This window comes from Agelaius tricolor, unplaced genomic scaffold, assembly GCF_023055355.1.
Source record: "Agelaius tricolor isolate 1412-34295 unplaced genomic scaffold, bAgeTri1.0.p SCAF_8, whole genome shotgun sequence".
NCBI lineage: Eukaryota > Metazoa > Chordata > Aves > Passeriformes > Icteridae > Agelaius > Agelaius tricolor.
The window spans coordinates 22,535,067-22,552,521 of NW_027269268.1; the positions used below are offsets into that span (position 1 = coordinate 22,535,067).

The following is a 17,455-nucleotide window of genomic DNA, read 5'->3' on the forward strand; positions in this document are numbered from 1 at the left end:
AGCTATAAATTTACAGCAATGGAAATGAACAAATATTTGTTTCTTCATAAAGTCAATATCTACCACTAGAGAAAGAACAAAAGGTATGGCTGTGATATGTCTGAACTGCACCAGCAAATACCTCAGAAATTAATAGTTACACAGAAAAGTATATTAATAAGAAAGATTTTACCTTTTTCAATGTAATACCTAATTAAAATGCTAAAAAATTATTTACTAAAAGTGCAATACATAAAATATTAAAATATTAATGGCGGTGCATTCATTTTATTAAAAATAAATGCCCTGATTGTCTTTCAGTTTTTCCAAACATGTAAATGTAAAAACAGTGCATACCTCGTGGTATTTTTTGGTGACTTTTGTTGGCACACACTGGCAGTCGTTGCAGCTCTGCTGACAGCAGGCACAGTTTCCACCACAGCGCTTCACCAGCAGACACAGCGGCCAGAAGATGGTGTCCGTTCTCTTGAGCTCCTCGCGCAGTGACACCGAGAAGTTGCGCGGGGTGCAGCTGTACAGCCGTGCCTCCTCCTTCAGGAGGTTCAGATCCACCACTGCAAACAGACAGAGAAAATTGTGCTCCTCTCATCTGCAATCCAAGCTCCTTTGTGGCAGATCAACTTCAGCGGTGCAGAACCCATGGGGAAGGTTCCCTTTTGTGTAGGCCCAGCACAGTTCCATGAACACCATGAAACTCAAATGGAATGATTGCTGCACAGTGATATTCACCCATTATTTTATAACTCTGGCAAAGTTGGTTCCATTTAAAGCAAGATTTGGCTGCTATGTTCCAGTACACGTTTTATCAAATCAACCCTAATGGAAGTCACTTTGTTCACACCAATACTCTGAGCTCCAGTGTTGTTATTCTACAGTCATTTTGGATTTGGAGAAACACACACAGAGCTATTAAGAATCCTGCACAATTTCAAAGATATTTTCAATTCACTTGCAATAAAGCACTCAAACTTCTTGTTGCAATTTCAATTATTGCTTCTTTGCTAGGGCATTGTAATTATAAGAAGAATGAAACCATTCATATCTAAGCAGAAGTCTTCTGGACTAAGAACTTCAAGGAGTTGTCATCATCAGGGAATTCTGCACTGAATAAATAACTGCACAAGATTGTATATCTATGTAACTATTAGTAGGTTCCATTTTCTCTTCCCTCTCCATAGCAGCATATATAGGAATTTCTGTTGTTCCACTAGGTTTCACTTTCTCTTGATGTGTCTTAAATAAAAGTTCGTCCTTGTAAGGAACTAACTTGAAGTGCAGGTTAAAGATATTAATATTTGGAACCAATTTCCCTATAAACTGGTTCCACTGTATCATACTAAAGTTTCACTATGTCAATGATTGAACAGCAAGGTTAATGAAAAGATCTGAAAGAACAAGCTCCTTTATGTTCATCTTAGCTGCATAGTCAAGAGCTAACAAGTCTGGAAATAAGCGGTTGAAATTCGGAAAAAAATAATAAGACTGGGGGGAAAAAAAAGTGAGAAGCAATGGAAATTGAATTTATTTCAGAAAAGTCAGACTATAGTGATCATGATCTAGGATCTTTTTTCTGAATTGTTTTTCTCAACACTCACCATTAAGGAACAGAAGTGATGTCTAATTCACAGGGATACTACTCTCTCTAGCAAAAAACCCAAAAGATAAAGAGAAAATGAAAACACTATGATAACATGGCTATTGAGATGAGTGAAACAGAGGCCCCGAATAAAGTGATAAAGACATTTAACCAAGTGGTTTTAAGCTAAATCAAGAGAAAATTAGGGGGTGGGGAAGAACCCCAGTGCATTAATATAGCTTAAAAATATTTTAATGTCATCTATTCATGAATCAAAATAAATACAATAAAGCTAAAATAAGTTTCTGGTCTGAATCACCCTCTACAGAAATATCTTTTTTCCCTCTTTACTATGTAAAGAGCCTTAAGAGGTCATCAAGAAGAACTTCAGCCTATCAAGGCAAGATAATTCTTCCTAATTCTATTTAAACACATAAGACATTAAAAAAATTTGGAAGCTGGATTTCTTTAGCAGAAATGCTCAGTGGTACTCTCCAAGGAGCAGATCTTTGGGAAGGAATTTCAATCCATGTTCCTTCAAACATTTCTTTTGCAGTCATATCCATATACTGGCATCCATAAGTAAGGATTTATTGTTGTGAAAGGTCAGTTAAACACACTGAAGCCTTTTCTTTGCTTGCACTCACAGTGAATGCCAAGCTGGGGAACTTCATTCCACCACTATCAGGTTAACATAGGCTCCTAAATAAACAAACTGAATTTTAAGAGGGAGGAGTGTGTAATAACTCCAATAATGTTACTGATAGGACACCGGCCTGCCTCCCACACTGCAAGAGCATTCCTTGGAGAAAGTTGAGGAGAGAGCGGAGGAAAAGAGAGACAAAACTTCCGGGGGAGAGATTCACTGTGAAAAACCAGAAATTATTTAAGCCCTTCTGATCAGCTAATAGCTCTAGGCTGAGTCACTTAAAAGGTGGATGTGTCTACCTCCATTAATCAAGGACTGTAGACAGGAATGGAGTATTTCTTTCTTCTGTAATGTTTTCAAACATGCAATAAGTGAGCTGTCTGAGTGAGGATAAAATGCCTGAAGCACACTGTGAGAAGTGCTAGTTCTGCTAATACTTTCTCCTGGAAGATTGTTTCTGCAGAGACTGATATGCTTGGTGCAGTGAATTTGAAGGAGCTAATCTTAAGTGCTGCTCAGCTCTTCACCATGGGATACTGAAAGTGAAAGTGAGCACTGACACCCCTTCCAGCAGGCCCACAGAGCAGTGGGAGAGAGATTCTTGTGTGGTGATGTCCTTCTCCATTGCCTTCTGCCTTCTGGCAGCAGCAGAGGAATGCATCAATTTCCCTACCTACAGCTAGCTGTACTTGTAGAGAAAAGGGCAATGCACTAAAATAAACAGCATGTTACTCACTTTGTCACAAAAAAAATTAATTTGAACTCAACCCCTCAGACCTGCAGACATTAATTTGAAAAGGGTTCTGTTGGAGAACACACAGTCAGCTCTTAGGAAATATCTTTCAGGGTGCTGTACTGTTACAACAGGCTTCAGGAGAGATGAACAAATGTCATGTTTGATCTCCATGTTTTAAAATGTACTAAGGTATATTGCTATAATACCTCACAATGAACCCTTGCCCTATCTTATGTAATTCAATTTCATTAAAAGGTCTGTGGCAAATTTATCTAGTGCTTATATAATCACTTCTTTGAAGTGTGTGAATGAAGCTGTTATTTTTTCAAAGAGTAGCTGTCTGTTCAAAATTTATTTTAACACACTGTGGGCACGAAACTAGATGAGAGAATGTATATATTCCCTTAAAAGTGTTTACTTAACCACAATAAAAGGTTATGTGGATTTCCCAAGTGCACTGAGTTACAGTACCTGTTATAATGTGAACATTTAAACACTCCTTCAACTTGGCTTCTACTCATGTATCATGTTTGACACAACATGACACAACAGTCAAGGCTCTTTTGTCTAGCACTAGCTCAGGAGGAGTGAAGGCTCTGCAGTAGCGCATAAATGGGAAACACTAAAATAAAAATAAGTGAAGGATAAAAAATCTAGATTGCAGGTAGGCCTACAGTAAAGTGCATTTCAAGAGCGTGCTGACACTGGCACACACAACTGAACTAATCCATGTTCACAGCAGCCTGAAATTACTTGTGTTATGCAACTGGCAATGCAATTTTCTGGCATCTTCTGGATGTGCATCGAGTACCACAGGAAAACTTCTTTCCCAAAACATTTTTCCAGCTGGGTTCTGCTCTCAAAGTCAATGAAACAAATTAAATTCCTGTTGGGGCACTTGTGTGTGAGCACAGATAGCAGCAGAATGGTTTTCATTCCTAAGCACTTTGGAGATGTTCCTGGGAATATAAGTTTCTTACTGGCTTCTACAATAGGAGCTGTTACAAAATCTCAAGGAAGACGTGGGGTATAAATAAAAAAAAAAAAAAGTGACATAACTGTACAAAACCCACAACTGCTAAGGACTACGTTTTCGCTGGGACTATTTTTTTCCTCCTTAAGGACATTTCAGAATATGATCTAAAGATTACATATAGATTTCAGTGGGAAGTGATGGAATAATTTTTTTTGCACAGCAAAATATATTTTCTTTTTATGCATGTTTAATGGCATGAAAGAATCTGTGACTATATTTCGACATCAAAGCCTCTGAACTTGGTTCTTCTCTTCTGACTAGAAGTTTATGGAAGCATTTTATCCAGAGAAAACATCAGAGACAGAAGTTCTCTGGATTTTAGGTTGTCTAAATATAGTTTTTCATACCAATTATTATGTAGGACTAGAGGATATTTCTCTACATAAAGTAAGATACACTTTTAATAACTTGTTTATGATAATGGGACAGGAATTTAACTTTTACACTGAAACACTGTAAAAATGAAACTGATCTAATAATGAATCAAAGAGTTTAAATAAACAAAAAAATTTCAGGATATGCCCTTCTCACAAACATTTCTTAAAAAAGTTTTGAAATACAGCAAACATTCTGCTTGAGAGAATATCAATATGGGAATAAAAAAGAATAAAAAGTTTTTGCTTTTCCTATCTATTGAATAGTGTTATGTCATTTCAACTGGACATATTTTCCACCTCAGGCTATTATATTACAGACTCAGTAATGCAGTCTGAGGGTGGTCTCTAAGACAAATGTGGCAATACCATGATATGTTTATTCAGTGAAAAAAATCTATTTCACCATCTAATTAGAAGTCTTTAAAAGATTTACTCTGATAGTTTCCTTCTAAGATATGTCTTGCAGGGAGTTTCTTTTGTCAATATAGATGTTATCCAACACCTGCATTTTGTTTTTCTCCCACTTACTGTGTGCTTATGGCATGCATTTGGCAAATACTAAATCTCTTTAATTAAGGAAGCGTTAAATGACTATCTGAGAGCTTTTAAAGATGTTTCCTCCTCTTTGGCTCATAATTTAGCTGCTCTTTGCACAGCTATAGCAATACAGATAGGGCACAAAGGCTGATTTCTGGGCTCTGATCTAAGAATTAACTGTCAAACCCTTAAATTTGAGCTGTGCAAAGTCCTACTTCCTCCCTTTTCTTGCTGTTTAGATGATAACCTTCTAGTTTACATCCACCAGCAGGGAAGTCTGTTCAGCTAGGCTCATATGTTTTCATTTTCATGCCGTATGGTGGGCAAGGAAGGTGGCACTGCCTTCACACTATCCATGTTTACCCATAAACATGAAGTAGTGGGTAGCATCTGGAGGGGATGTGGCAGGAAATTCAGGAGTGTCAGATGTAGAAGGAAGAAAATGAGTTGCTGATCAATAGATCTACAAATTTTGAAAACACAGTCTACTTAACTTCTGATGAAGTTGACAACTGCATGATCAACCCAGACATGGACACATGGTATTCCCTAAGGTGTCATCAAAGAGAAACATTTAGGTATTGCTCTCAATTCATTTAATGTAGAGACTGGAAAAATTTTAGGGAAATAAACAATCACTCACATAATACAGTAAGTATAAGATATTACCTACCTCAAATTAAAATAAAGTTTTTGCCCTCCATAAAAAAAGAAACCCACGAATTACAAATATGTTACTCCATCAAGATGCCCTGCTACTTTAGGGAAATAAAGATCTCCCAGGTTCCCTACAGCAAAGTGCTGTGTTTGCTTTTTTTTTAATTCCACTTTGCTGCCCTATCCTGCTAAATTCCTTTGAGTTTAGCTATTTCCCTTTTTCAAATAATACAATGGTGAGGGCAGTGAACAACAATGGAACCTGCTCTCTTTTTAACGTATTGCTTTCTTCGAACCAAAAATCAAGGCGAAGAACGCTCTTAATTCTTTGTCAAGAAATCATACCCACAGCAAGCTGCAAGGCCAGACAGAAGAGTAAATTACCTCTTGACTTCCTCCCATGAATGTATGCTTTCCCAAGAAGTTGCCACGTTGGCCTGTACAAATCTTCCAAATCCAGCTGCCACCGCTCTGGTTCGAGATAGCGGATAAGGTCTTCCACAGTGCTGAACCCAGCAACGGCGTTGTTTAACACATCCAAGGGCAAGGCTGATGGGGGCAGCAGGGATGGGCTGGGTGCTTCTGTGTGGTGCTGCAATCAAACCCAAGAGAAGAGCACCAGTCAGAGGGTTAATGGAGCTGGCTCTGACAAAGTGCGGTACTTTACCCAGTTACGTATCTGGGAAAGTTTATGAGTGGATAGCTTGTTTCCAAAGTACAGTTTATCTAATAAGACAAATGACAAGAGTCAAAAAGTACCTAATTATTCTTTAGCAATAATTGTAAACAAACTTCCACTGCAGAGTTCGCCTACTTCTTATATTTCCAGCCTTGCAGCTAGCATGCCACTATACCTGTCCTTCGAACATGTTCACTGAGTGATGGATGGGACTTCAGAAACAGAACAAAGGGTGATTTAAAAATATGGCCCCATTTACAGGCATTTCCAAAACCCCTCTAGAAATCTGAAACATTTCACATTCTGCTTCTCCTCAGAAACTTAGCCACAATCTTTGCCTTCTTGTCCTTCAATGCAAAATATTAATATACCCCAGTACAAAGACAGCAAATATTCTTGCTGTCATCTATAAATAAAAAAAAGAACCAGTTGTGTTTCATATAGTGCTAAGAATTATGTTTCTGGTTAAACAATAATGAACAGTGTATTAACAACATCTGGCATAACTAAAATTATTTCTCCCTTACAAAGAGAAAAAATGTTCCAAATGAAATCAAAAGTATTTAAACGTTGAAATTGAGTCCTGACAAAGTACTTTACCACAGCACAAATCTCACTGACAAGCTCAGTGGACAGGAATACTTAGTCACAGACAATTCAAGCAAAGTGAGGCATCTGTTTCTGTTCACTCTACAATCTGTTTTAAAACTATTATTTATATTTTCAAAACAATAAAAAATGGCAGGAAGGTAAGCCTTAGTAGGAAGCTGCTTCTGAAGCACCTGAAGTTTAGACTTTAGGCTTTTCTGTGCAGACATTACTACAGACATTATGGCCACAGTAATGCATCAGAGCAATTCATGGGGACCATGTAAGAAAGATGAAGAAAAATTTGAACATGCTGCTGATTTAGGGGATGGAGAAGACAAGAATATGTGTTTATATAGATATCTATATTTAAAAATCCTCATACCACTTAGTGTCAAATTGGCACTGTCAGTACTGTAATGTGAACTGTGTATATACTATATTTTTTTCCATCTATGATGTCAGATCAATGGTAGAGTGGTCATTTACCTTTTCAAAATGATCAGGGAAATTGATGAGAAATGTAGCAGTTATGCTGGAAAAGAAGATTTAGTGCAACACTCAGCAGAAGTTTTCTAAAATATAGACTCCTGTGGTAGCTGCACCCCATACCAATAATAATAATATTTTTTTCTGTCCTCTAAATTCTATTAAATATGCAGTTTTGGTTTCAGCTAAATGTGTGGTTGAAAGAGCAGCAAATGGGAATAACCACCATGGCCTTCCTATTTTGTGGTTGAAGGCTTTCTCTACAGCTTCAAAAAATACAGCCACTAGAAGGATTTGTGCTGCTTTTTAACTGGAAGTCTTACAAAAATAATACAAAACATAGATTATGTGTTCTGCTACTGTTAATTTTACAATATTTTCATCTTGCTAATCATTTCCATTAGACTTGGTGAAACAGTTGTTTCCCATCCTGGATGAATGTGGTTTTCAAAATATTAAAATATTTCTTCTTCTCTTTGCTCTACTGCCTGCATTAAAAATAGCAGTGTGTTGATCCATCTATTCCATTATGATAATAAAGCAACAGATTCTGTTCTATAATTTAAATGGCTGGTGTTACCAAAATATGTTACTTAACAAGGTACAGAAGAGTGCCGTGACACTGCAATTCAGATGGTCAAAAATATAAACATTCCAAAATTTTTCTTCCTGTTTTTCTCCACAATGCTGTAACAGCCACATTTCCTGGTTTGAAGGTGCAGGGTTTTACTAACCTTTGTTTATGAAAAACAAAATCAATGGTAGAACTTATAACTGAAGTAAAAAAAAAATTCTTCTCTTTTGTTTTCAGCTGAAGCATTTACTTCAGTGTCTTACTTCTGCTACGATTTTTGTTGCCAGAGAAACAGGTGGATTCCTGAAGAAAATGTATTGATCTAGAATCTATTTCCATATTGACAGCTTACAACATCCACACTAAAAAATACATATGTAGGAAGTAATCCTACTTCCTACATGCAGTTTATAGCATCCTAGATTCAATAGGCATTTGCCTGAGTTAAAATGTTGTGAGGATATGGTGAATCATTGCACTTAATGGGAACACAATTAAAATTGCCATCACTTTCTAGTCATTATCACAGCAGCCCAAAACAGAAAAAGAATTTGAAATAGCAAAATCATACAGCTTTCAATGTTTTAGAATAAAGTCATTAGGATCTCAGGATTAAGAATGTTTTTTTCAATAATCTTTAATGTTAGTCAATTTATATGACAATTAAAATGTACCAAAGATTAAAGATGATTGATATCATAGAGCTGTATATTGAATTTGTGACATAATAACCTTTTTGAAATCTCAATTCAATAAACTGTTCAAGATAAATGCTACTTCTAATTATACTTTACATTGTTTTTACTTGGGAGTGGATACTAATTATTTTATAATTTAAATCTTTTGGACACAACATCCAGGACAGCATAAGTGGTACTCCTTCCAGTGACTAAAACTATATACTGGAATTCTATACAATTTATAATTTCACTTGGCTTTCTCAAAGTTTTGCCATCTGTAGGCAGAGTTTACACATGCAAAAAGGTTTTACTTGCAGAGCTGAAAGCAGAAATGACTTGATGCAAGAAATTAAAACTCGACTTCATGGATGGTACACACCTTTTAGAATAAGCAAATGTGGAACTTCAGCATAACTCTGAAAATAACATCATAGCTGCACCTCAGAAATGCCGAAATGCTTCCTACCTGAAGCTTTCAGTCACTTTATAGTAGGTCTATCACTCCTGTTGCAATGTAACCTATATTTCTCTAGGCAGTCCTACCTGGATCTGGATGCCCCACTCCACCTGCATGGCTGACACTCACTGGTGATCTCAAGGCATTCCCTGTGCTGTGCCACAACACCAGCAGCCAGAGGGTGTCAGAGAGAGCAATGCCATTTCACAGCAGAATGGTGCTGGGAAAGCCTCCCAGGGGGACCACTGATGATCTCTAGCTGTTTTGCTGCTCAACATTGATGGAGATAATGACCTGATAATGAAGCAGCCATCTATCAAGTGGACATTTATTCTATAGATGGCATCACCTAATTTACTCCACAGAAATTTCTCATGTCTCCCCTAACAGGTCGCCTAAAAATAATCAACATTTGATTTAATATATATTTATTTATCTGACTGGGGAGATACAACCCAAGACCGCAGACACTTCTGCTGTCCAAATATAGCAGCTATCCAAAATATCTTTCCTGATGGAAACCATTTTCTGAGAAGTGATGTTCTCCACACTCTGCTATAATAAATACTAATTGACAGTAAACACTTATTCTGTCATAGCAACACATTCTCAACTCATGCCAATGTTTTAGGTTTGAGATCACCTTTCTTATTTTTTTTTTCCCTGAGCATGAATAATTTCTGTCAAGATAGATTTGACAAATGCATCAAGTTCTCTCTATGATTCCTCTAGTAAAAAAAAAAAAAAACAAACATGCTGTGGTTTGTTTCTGTTTTTCTGCCCAGGAAACAATTGCAAATTGCTTTAATAAGCATAAATATGCTTAGAACCAAGATAGAGACAAACAGTTGCATAGTTACTGTTAGTTAAAATGATTCAGGATGAAAACCAGAGCAGAAAACATTGAACTTCTGCTGGCCTGTACAACAGCCAAGAATGACAACTGGTGTTGGATCAAACAGAATTTTCTTCAGGTTTGTTTATGTTGTATTTCTGTATGTGCACTTAGCTCTATCAAAACAAATACCACCCAGAAATCCCCAAATTGTTTACAAACATACAAGACAGGCCAGTAGACCCATTTAGGCAACAGTTAAAGATATAGGCTTGGGAAAAACAATGGAAATAGTACAGACATGTCACAAGACCATCTAGCCCAGAACATCACACATAACAGTGCCCAGAAAAAATTCTAGTCCCCAGAAAAAATTTAGGGACTAAAATGCATCTTAGAGTGCTCACAATGTTAGTTGTGCCCTATTAAAGGAATCAAAATTACTCCATCTAGCCTCTTTCTCAAAGGGAAAAGAGTAGGACACTATTGTAAGTAGAATAAGAAGTCAATCCTCAGTGAAGCAGCAGATTTGAACAAAAGCTTCAACAAACAAATTTAAAATTATCTAGTTGAAGTTAAAGCCTAAAGTATTATTTAGTATGCAGCCTAACATGAAGAACTATGATTAATTTCTTGTTCTGACACATATTTCTTGTGTTATCTGAGCACAGTATTTAGGTCAAACCTTCATAATGTAAAGCATCTGGAGGTAGTATCTCCTTGCTACGCCAGCATGACTGTGTATGTGGCTGAATAATAAACAAGAGGCAAACTTCTGAAAAAGAAGAATATACCTGCAACAGCAAAGCCATCACAACTGAAAGCACAGCAGCTGCTAACACAAATACACAGTTTTAGATTCACTCTGCCACCAGGAATTTCACAGCACACAGGTTTGTAACCTTATCAAATTTGTAAAATGAACATAAAGGCAATTCCTTGACCTCACAAATTCTGTGAGAGGATGAATAGAACCAATTTTTGTTAGATACTCATTATTGGTTTACCTGAAGAATACAGAAGTGTGTTAGACAGATACCAGGTATAAATTTGGATACGAGACTGGATATTAGAACCTTTCCTGTCCTTTCCTGTTTGCCACTTTCTGTCTGTTCTTTCCTTGCACTCTACCTGCTCCAAGGATAAACAATTCAGAACACAACAGCACTGACCTACAATCTACACAAGGTCAGCTCTTAATAGCTCTATTATGACCTAAGAAAAGCCTTTCTTATGCTCCTGGTTCTCAGGATAAGAGTACTAACACCCTAAAGGTACTAACACTACCCTCTTCCAGTTAAAAAAGAGGCAAAAAATACTAATGCTAGATTGCTGCCGCCAGGAGTAAGGAATTTCACGTTTAATAACACAAGCACTAAGTTAAGACTGGAAAAACAATAACAAGTGAGTCAAATACTTGGCATGACAGGACACTTACAAGTACTGAATACTATGTCTAAAATAATTATCTCCCCACAAAAGAAATCCCCACTTTTTCTTTTTGCTTTCTTGTCTTGAAGAAAATATTGTCAAGCAGTTTCTGAGTTATGACCCAATCATCAGTTGGCACAGTTCAAAGAAAATAATAAACATCAGTGTAGTTTAATCAAACTAGAAGGGACTCTAAAAAAGCCTCAAAGGAATCTAGTCTCCACTGAAACACAACTGGGATCTGTAATTTGAAAGAAATAACATTTCTCTTAATGAAACATCTGTAGATTTTGTAGGGTTTTTTTTTTTTTTAATTATTATACAGGAACACTCCAAGTCCTGCTCAGATTTAAAGATATGCTTTTGAAATCTATAGTACATGCACATTCTTGTAACACGCACTAAGAACCTGTTTTCTTCCTTTATAATCACAGGTAACCCTCCTAATAGCATCATTAGAATCTCTGAGAGAAAGCAGATCTCCAACTCTTTCGAGTTTGCCCTGAGGACACAAATTTCTCCACATAACAATAGCTCTTTGTTTTCTCCCAGAAGTACATGCAGTAATAGGTGTGAAGAGCCTCTAGAAATCCTGACCTGCCTGAAAAAGCACGCACTTTTAATTGCTTGCATCTAAGCAGTACAAAGGAAAAAGCACTAGTGAAAGTCTCTCATTTATAAAGACATCTTCTCTGTGCAACATTAACGAACACTGCTAAGAAAGTGTTAGTCCTGTTCAAGCTTTCAAGCTTCAAGGCAGAAGTAAGTGAGATAATCTGTAGTTGGGCCTGTGTGCAAATAACCAAGTTGAGAAATCAAGCTCCAGGATCCTCTTCTTATGCCTTATGCAAAAGAAATGAAAAAAAAAAAAAAAAAAAAAAAAAAAAAAAAAAAAAAGAAGAAGCCACAGAGGCAGATAATCAATTTAGGTTGCCAAAACCCAGAATAAGGTGAGGATGTTTACTGAACATGGTACAGATGGAACTCAGGAAGGCTGCCACAGCTCCCATCCACTGCAGCACCTTTTCCTGCTTTGGATTAAGTTACTGTCACAGCAGCAAGGGTGGCTGCATGAGAGACATCACCCTGGAGATGCTGAGCAGATAAGTCTGGTGAAATAAGATGCAGTGGCACTGAGTTAAACATCCCTCTCTTTCAGCTGGCCTCCTTTCAGGGATGCAACCTCTGTCAGTCAAGTGACACACAGGTAAGAGGGTACCAGCCCTCCTCAATTTAATGCTTCTGCAAATGAGAACCACACTGCAGGATGTCAGCACCCCTCTTTCCTGGGCCTCCAGCTCTCTGCCTTTCACAGGCTCCCCAAATTTTCTGTTTCTATAGAGTGCTACAACCTCTTATCAAAAGCTTGTTCAGGCTCTCTTCATGTGTGTGCAGAGTTTTCCTTTCATCTCACTGAGGACCTCATTTGCTGAGTATCTAAGCATACCCTTGCACCAATTTACACCTTAAAGCCAGAGATGGCTTCCCAAACTCTACATCCATATTTTTGCTACTGCAGTTTGAGGATTGCTTTCTGAATAGTGTGTAACCTCTACTCTCCATAACCACCAACAGGAGGAACATCACAGAGATCACAAGGGAAAATGAACACATTTGCTCCTTTCTGGTTTTGCCTGTCACAGGTGGGAATAAAAGAATAAAGATGTGCAAAAGTAGCAGTGGATAACAGTCTTATAGCTTAACCAACAGCATAACACTACCTCAGGCTAAATTTTTGAGATAAAATGTTTTTTGAAAATGTTGAAATATTCCCTTAAACAGAGTTTCTGTGCACTTCACAGAGAAGGCCTGGAATTCTAACTGTGCTGGAAACAATTGCAAGATGCTCCCAAGGAAGCTAGCAGCATGAAAATAGCACAGGATGTCACTAATCATCAGTGTTCCTCTGGCAAATTGCAGCTTTTCCCTGAAGTCTATGCACACTGACACCTTTTGAAATAGACAGTACAGGTGTGAGAGACAGAGCTGACACATTTAGAGTTAGCTCATTAACTCTCAGAGGATGCCATCAATTGCAATAAGCTCTGGAACCTATTTTCAAAAAACCTTTCTGGATTGGTTAGTTATCATAAATATCTCTAATAATGTATGTGTACATAAATGGTTGTGTTTATATATGCATAAAATACAGCTTGATTTTTCTGTGATCACATGTATCAGTAATAAAACACACTAATTCATTTTAAAGGCAAAAAGCAGAAAACTGACGATTAGCCCTGTATTGTATGGGAAAACTTATTGTCAATACACTTCACCATGATAGTGTTAGAGGTTTCTATTCCTAGGAGATATATACACAGACACAACTATATTTCTTGGATGCAGTTGCAGGTCATTGATTTTTTTTCAGTGCATCTGGTAAGACTCATTGAAGCAGCACATGCTACTTCATGAGTATTTCATAGGCACTACAAAACTACCTGCCTCTCCTTTACTGGAAGTATTTGTTTTTTTAAAAATGACCCAGTGATTCTTGTATTCTTTTGGGTAAGAACTTTCATTCACTCATTTATTCTTTCAGCTAGTTAAGGAGAGAAGAATTGTATAAACAACTCTGCTTGAAAGCTGTGTTGCCAGCATCTTTGGCAACTCCAGAGATCTCAGGCCATGAAGCATACAACCCCTGCAAGCCCCAGAATCCAGAAACCTGGCAGATTCAGCCAGATACCTGCAATGGAAATCAAATTCTGATGCCTTTTCTTCTACCTTTCTAATTGGTTTTTAAATTGCATTTGCCTGCATTAGGAATCTGTGGACATGGTAGTGAACAGGATTCTAGATAGAAGACTCAAAGAAATGTGAGACATCTCTTGACTTGGACACATTTTGACCCAGCAGGCAAAGACCCAGCCTGACTATTCTGAAAGCAGGACCTGATGAAGTTGAAATTCACTGAGTTGAACAGGAAGCATTTAAAAGCAAACAGCCTGTGATAATCATATAGAACAAGTTATGGCATAGATTATCTCCAAGACAAGAAACTTCAAAGTCAAATCAGTATGTCAGTTTGAATCTCAAGTTACTTCCTGAAATAATTTGTCTTTTTTTATCATTTTCAATTTACCGTAGATATACAAACTAATTTTAGGTTTATTATCCCAGAGTCAGGGTTCCTATTAAGCATACTTGTGGCAGAGTGACATATAAACCATAAATACCTCCAAAATCTTGATTTTTAGTGAGAACTCTCTGCTTTTTTATACATTTCTCTCTTTTAAATGAGACTTTAAAAGAAAATTTAGAGTGAGCTTTCCCCATACCATACAATTATATATATATGCCATAAGAAAAAGACTATGTATCCTAGTAACAACTGCTAAATATTTTGATTTCTGAACCTCAGAGTAACTTTCATTATAACATTTTCAAAACAAATTTATGAAATGCATTCAAAACTATCTGGCTTTTCCTGTCCCATGCATAAGCACATGGGAGGACCATAACTGCAACTTTAAAAAGCTATAACCCAGTAGATCATGTTATATCTTGTACAATTTAAATGTACAATAAAAATATTTAGTCTAATTCAGACCATGGGCAATACTAACATCTATATACACATTTCAAAGGGTATGAAGTGGGTTTGTGTGTTTATACAGATAAAGTACCTGCTGAAAATGACTGAAAGTAGACTGCATGTAGACAAAATGAAGTACCAAAATAATTTACTGAAGTATAGTTTCTCTCATCACAATCTCATAAAATCTTTCTTTGGAGAAAGATACTGTCATGTGCTTGCAGCAAGGTGCTAAAACAGGCAAATCCCCCAGTGTCTGAGAAATCATAACCTTCATGTCTGATAGCATTTTCTTTTTTATATTCACAGGACTGTCCTAAACAAATTAGCAGCTGCAGTGAATCCTTACAATGTGTGGAACGTGTGAGGGAACGTGCAGGACAGGTGGTCAGCTGTTCACATCTCATGGGACTGCTGCTGATTGCTGCAGGTTAAGTTTTGGAAACACGAAATATTTTCCTAAGTAGTTACTCTGTCCTCCCTGTCTTAGTGCCTTCCTTTCAACTCTCCCTTATTAACTACTCATCACACATTTAAGGACATTTAAAGTTCATTCCCTGCTTAATCTAGCTCATTGTTAAGAGATCATTGCAGTCTTGTACCCATTTGCAGAGCAGAACTCTCTATTGATTGCTTGCTGACTTTTCAAAAAAATGGGATATTTTCTCCTCATACTGCTCTCACTGAGGAGTTAAAGGAGAACTCTACAGAGACCCTTCCAAAACTACATCAATATTTCATTGCTTGATGACTAACTGAATATACCCACAATTAACTTTTGATGTTTCAACCCCAAGCTCTTAAGGTAGCTTCATTTTTGTTTTGCTTGAACTGACCTTGTGATTAAAGCAGTAGGGTATTTAATGACTGTTTTAAACAGTAGTGACATCACTCTGCACTAAAATATTCCTTCATGGACATTCAAATGCATGAGTTGACAGCTAAATAAGAAGTGTTTTTTCCAAATGCTGCTATAAATAAACCCTTTACCTTCATTTTGTGAATATAAAGTTAAATGTAATTTTCTAGGTTGTCCTGTTTTGATTAATGTTGTATTATGCCTGCGATTCCCTTCTAGAAGGGAAACCTTATCAAGATTTATATATCAAATACTGGGAACAAGAAAGAGAATATCTCTTCTCAATATTCACAATGATATCCTCACATCTTTTTTTACAGCTTATATTTATTGTACAGAGACCCTGGCTCCAAGATTTAGCTGAACTTTTGCAGAATAGGATTCCACCAAAGCTTAGCTTCTTTCCCTGACACTCGGATACTATGCAAGTCCAGTATACATACCTGAAGGCTGAATTGTGGAACCTGAATTATGCTTACAATATGAAATTATCATCAAAAAGGAGGAATAACATTGTAGTTGAACTGACAGCAAATAAAGTGCCCAAGTGAATCAATGCAAAGGAGATTCCTGCAATCAGATGGCAGTGAGCATGTAGTCTTATGAATGTTTGCTCAGATCTTAATGCAAATGGGGTTACTGTGACTATTAATCACTACATTTATAGACACACCTAAAATTCAAGCAGGAAAAAGTTGTGGATGCTATACTTATGATTTACAGTAGCCTTTTTTAAGTTTTCTGTACACAAAGCTCTAGTTTAGTTGACTGACAGTAGCTGATAAGGAATAAACAGCCAACATAAGTGCAGCTGTTCTGAATAGAAAAAAAGTTTTTGTACATTCTTCTGCGACAGGGGACATGACCAGCCATAGTTAGAGGACACCATGTCTGCAAACCTTTTCTAAAATTACTCATTTTACTCAAAACAAATATAACAGCTTAATCAAATTAAACAACAGTAAGAGTTTGGAGTCAGTGAATGAACTGCTCTTTAAGTTCCCTCTAGGAACTTCCTTACTGGAAATGGGTAGGTGTTCTTAAGAAAATATTTACTTATCCCAGTATGCTCACAGGAGGTTCATCAAACATTAAACACCAGGAATAAGCATTTGTTACAACTGGAAAGTGTATTTGTGAAAGACAATGAAAATTATTTCTACACCGAAGACTATTTTAATTTGATCCTTCAGTATACATGTTAAATTGCATTCCACAACAGCTTTCTGTTCATTTCATATCACAATAAAATGAACACACCCAACATTCCTGTACAGCAGACATTGCAAATCAGAGCTTGTCCTGCCTTGAAGGTATAAAGTCCTTGAACAAAGCATTACTTTGCAGGGAAAGAACCTCATCTCTGTCCTAATATATCCATTCTCAGTGTCATCAAACATTTCATGTTACCTTATTATACTTTGATATGTATTACACAAGTAATGTGATTGCACAACAAAAGTCAAGATTAATTGGGATAGTATGCTTAATAAGAGAAATTGAAGAAAAAGTATTTTAAAATCCCTTGCATTTAGGAGTAAAATATTAAAAGCATAATATACAAAATCACAAGTAGAGTCTGAAGCAGAATAAACAGTGTTACAGAGGAGACCTAAGCCTGAAGAGGTGATGGGATTCTGTTCTAAAAAATCAAATCTCATTCATACATTTTCAGAATAACATCATAAAAACAGATATTGAGCTGCTTGAGAGGTCTCAGCTGAAATACAGTGTTCAGATTTATCTCCAGCACTTGT

At 36.8% G+C, this 17,455-nt stretch overlaps 1 protein-coding gene across 1 annotated transcript in view; it reads right to left on the reverse strand.

The window, feature by feature from the left end:
* PDGFC (platelet derived growth factor C) overlaps positions 1 to 17,455 on the reverse strand; it is a 123,038-nt gene that overhangs the window by 1,967 nt on the left and 103,616 nt on the right. The window contains exons 4-5 of the mRNA XM_071431948.1: positions 5,953 to 6,160; positions 337 to 554 (exon numbers count right to left, since the gene is read on the reverse strand). Of these exons, the coding sequence (XP_071288049.1) occupies positions 337 to 554; positions 5,953 to 6,160 (426 nt within the window). The remainder of the gene's footprint in view (positions 1 to 336; positions 555 to 5,952; positions 6,161 to 17,455) is intronic.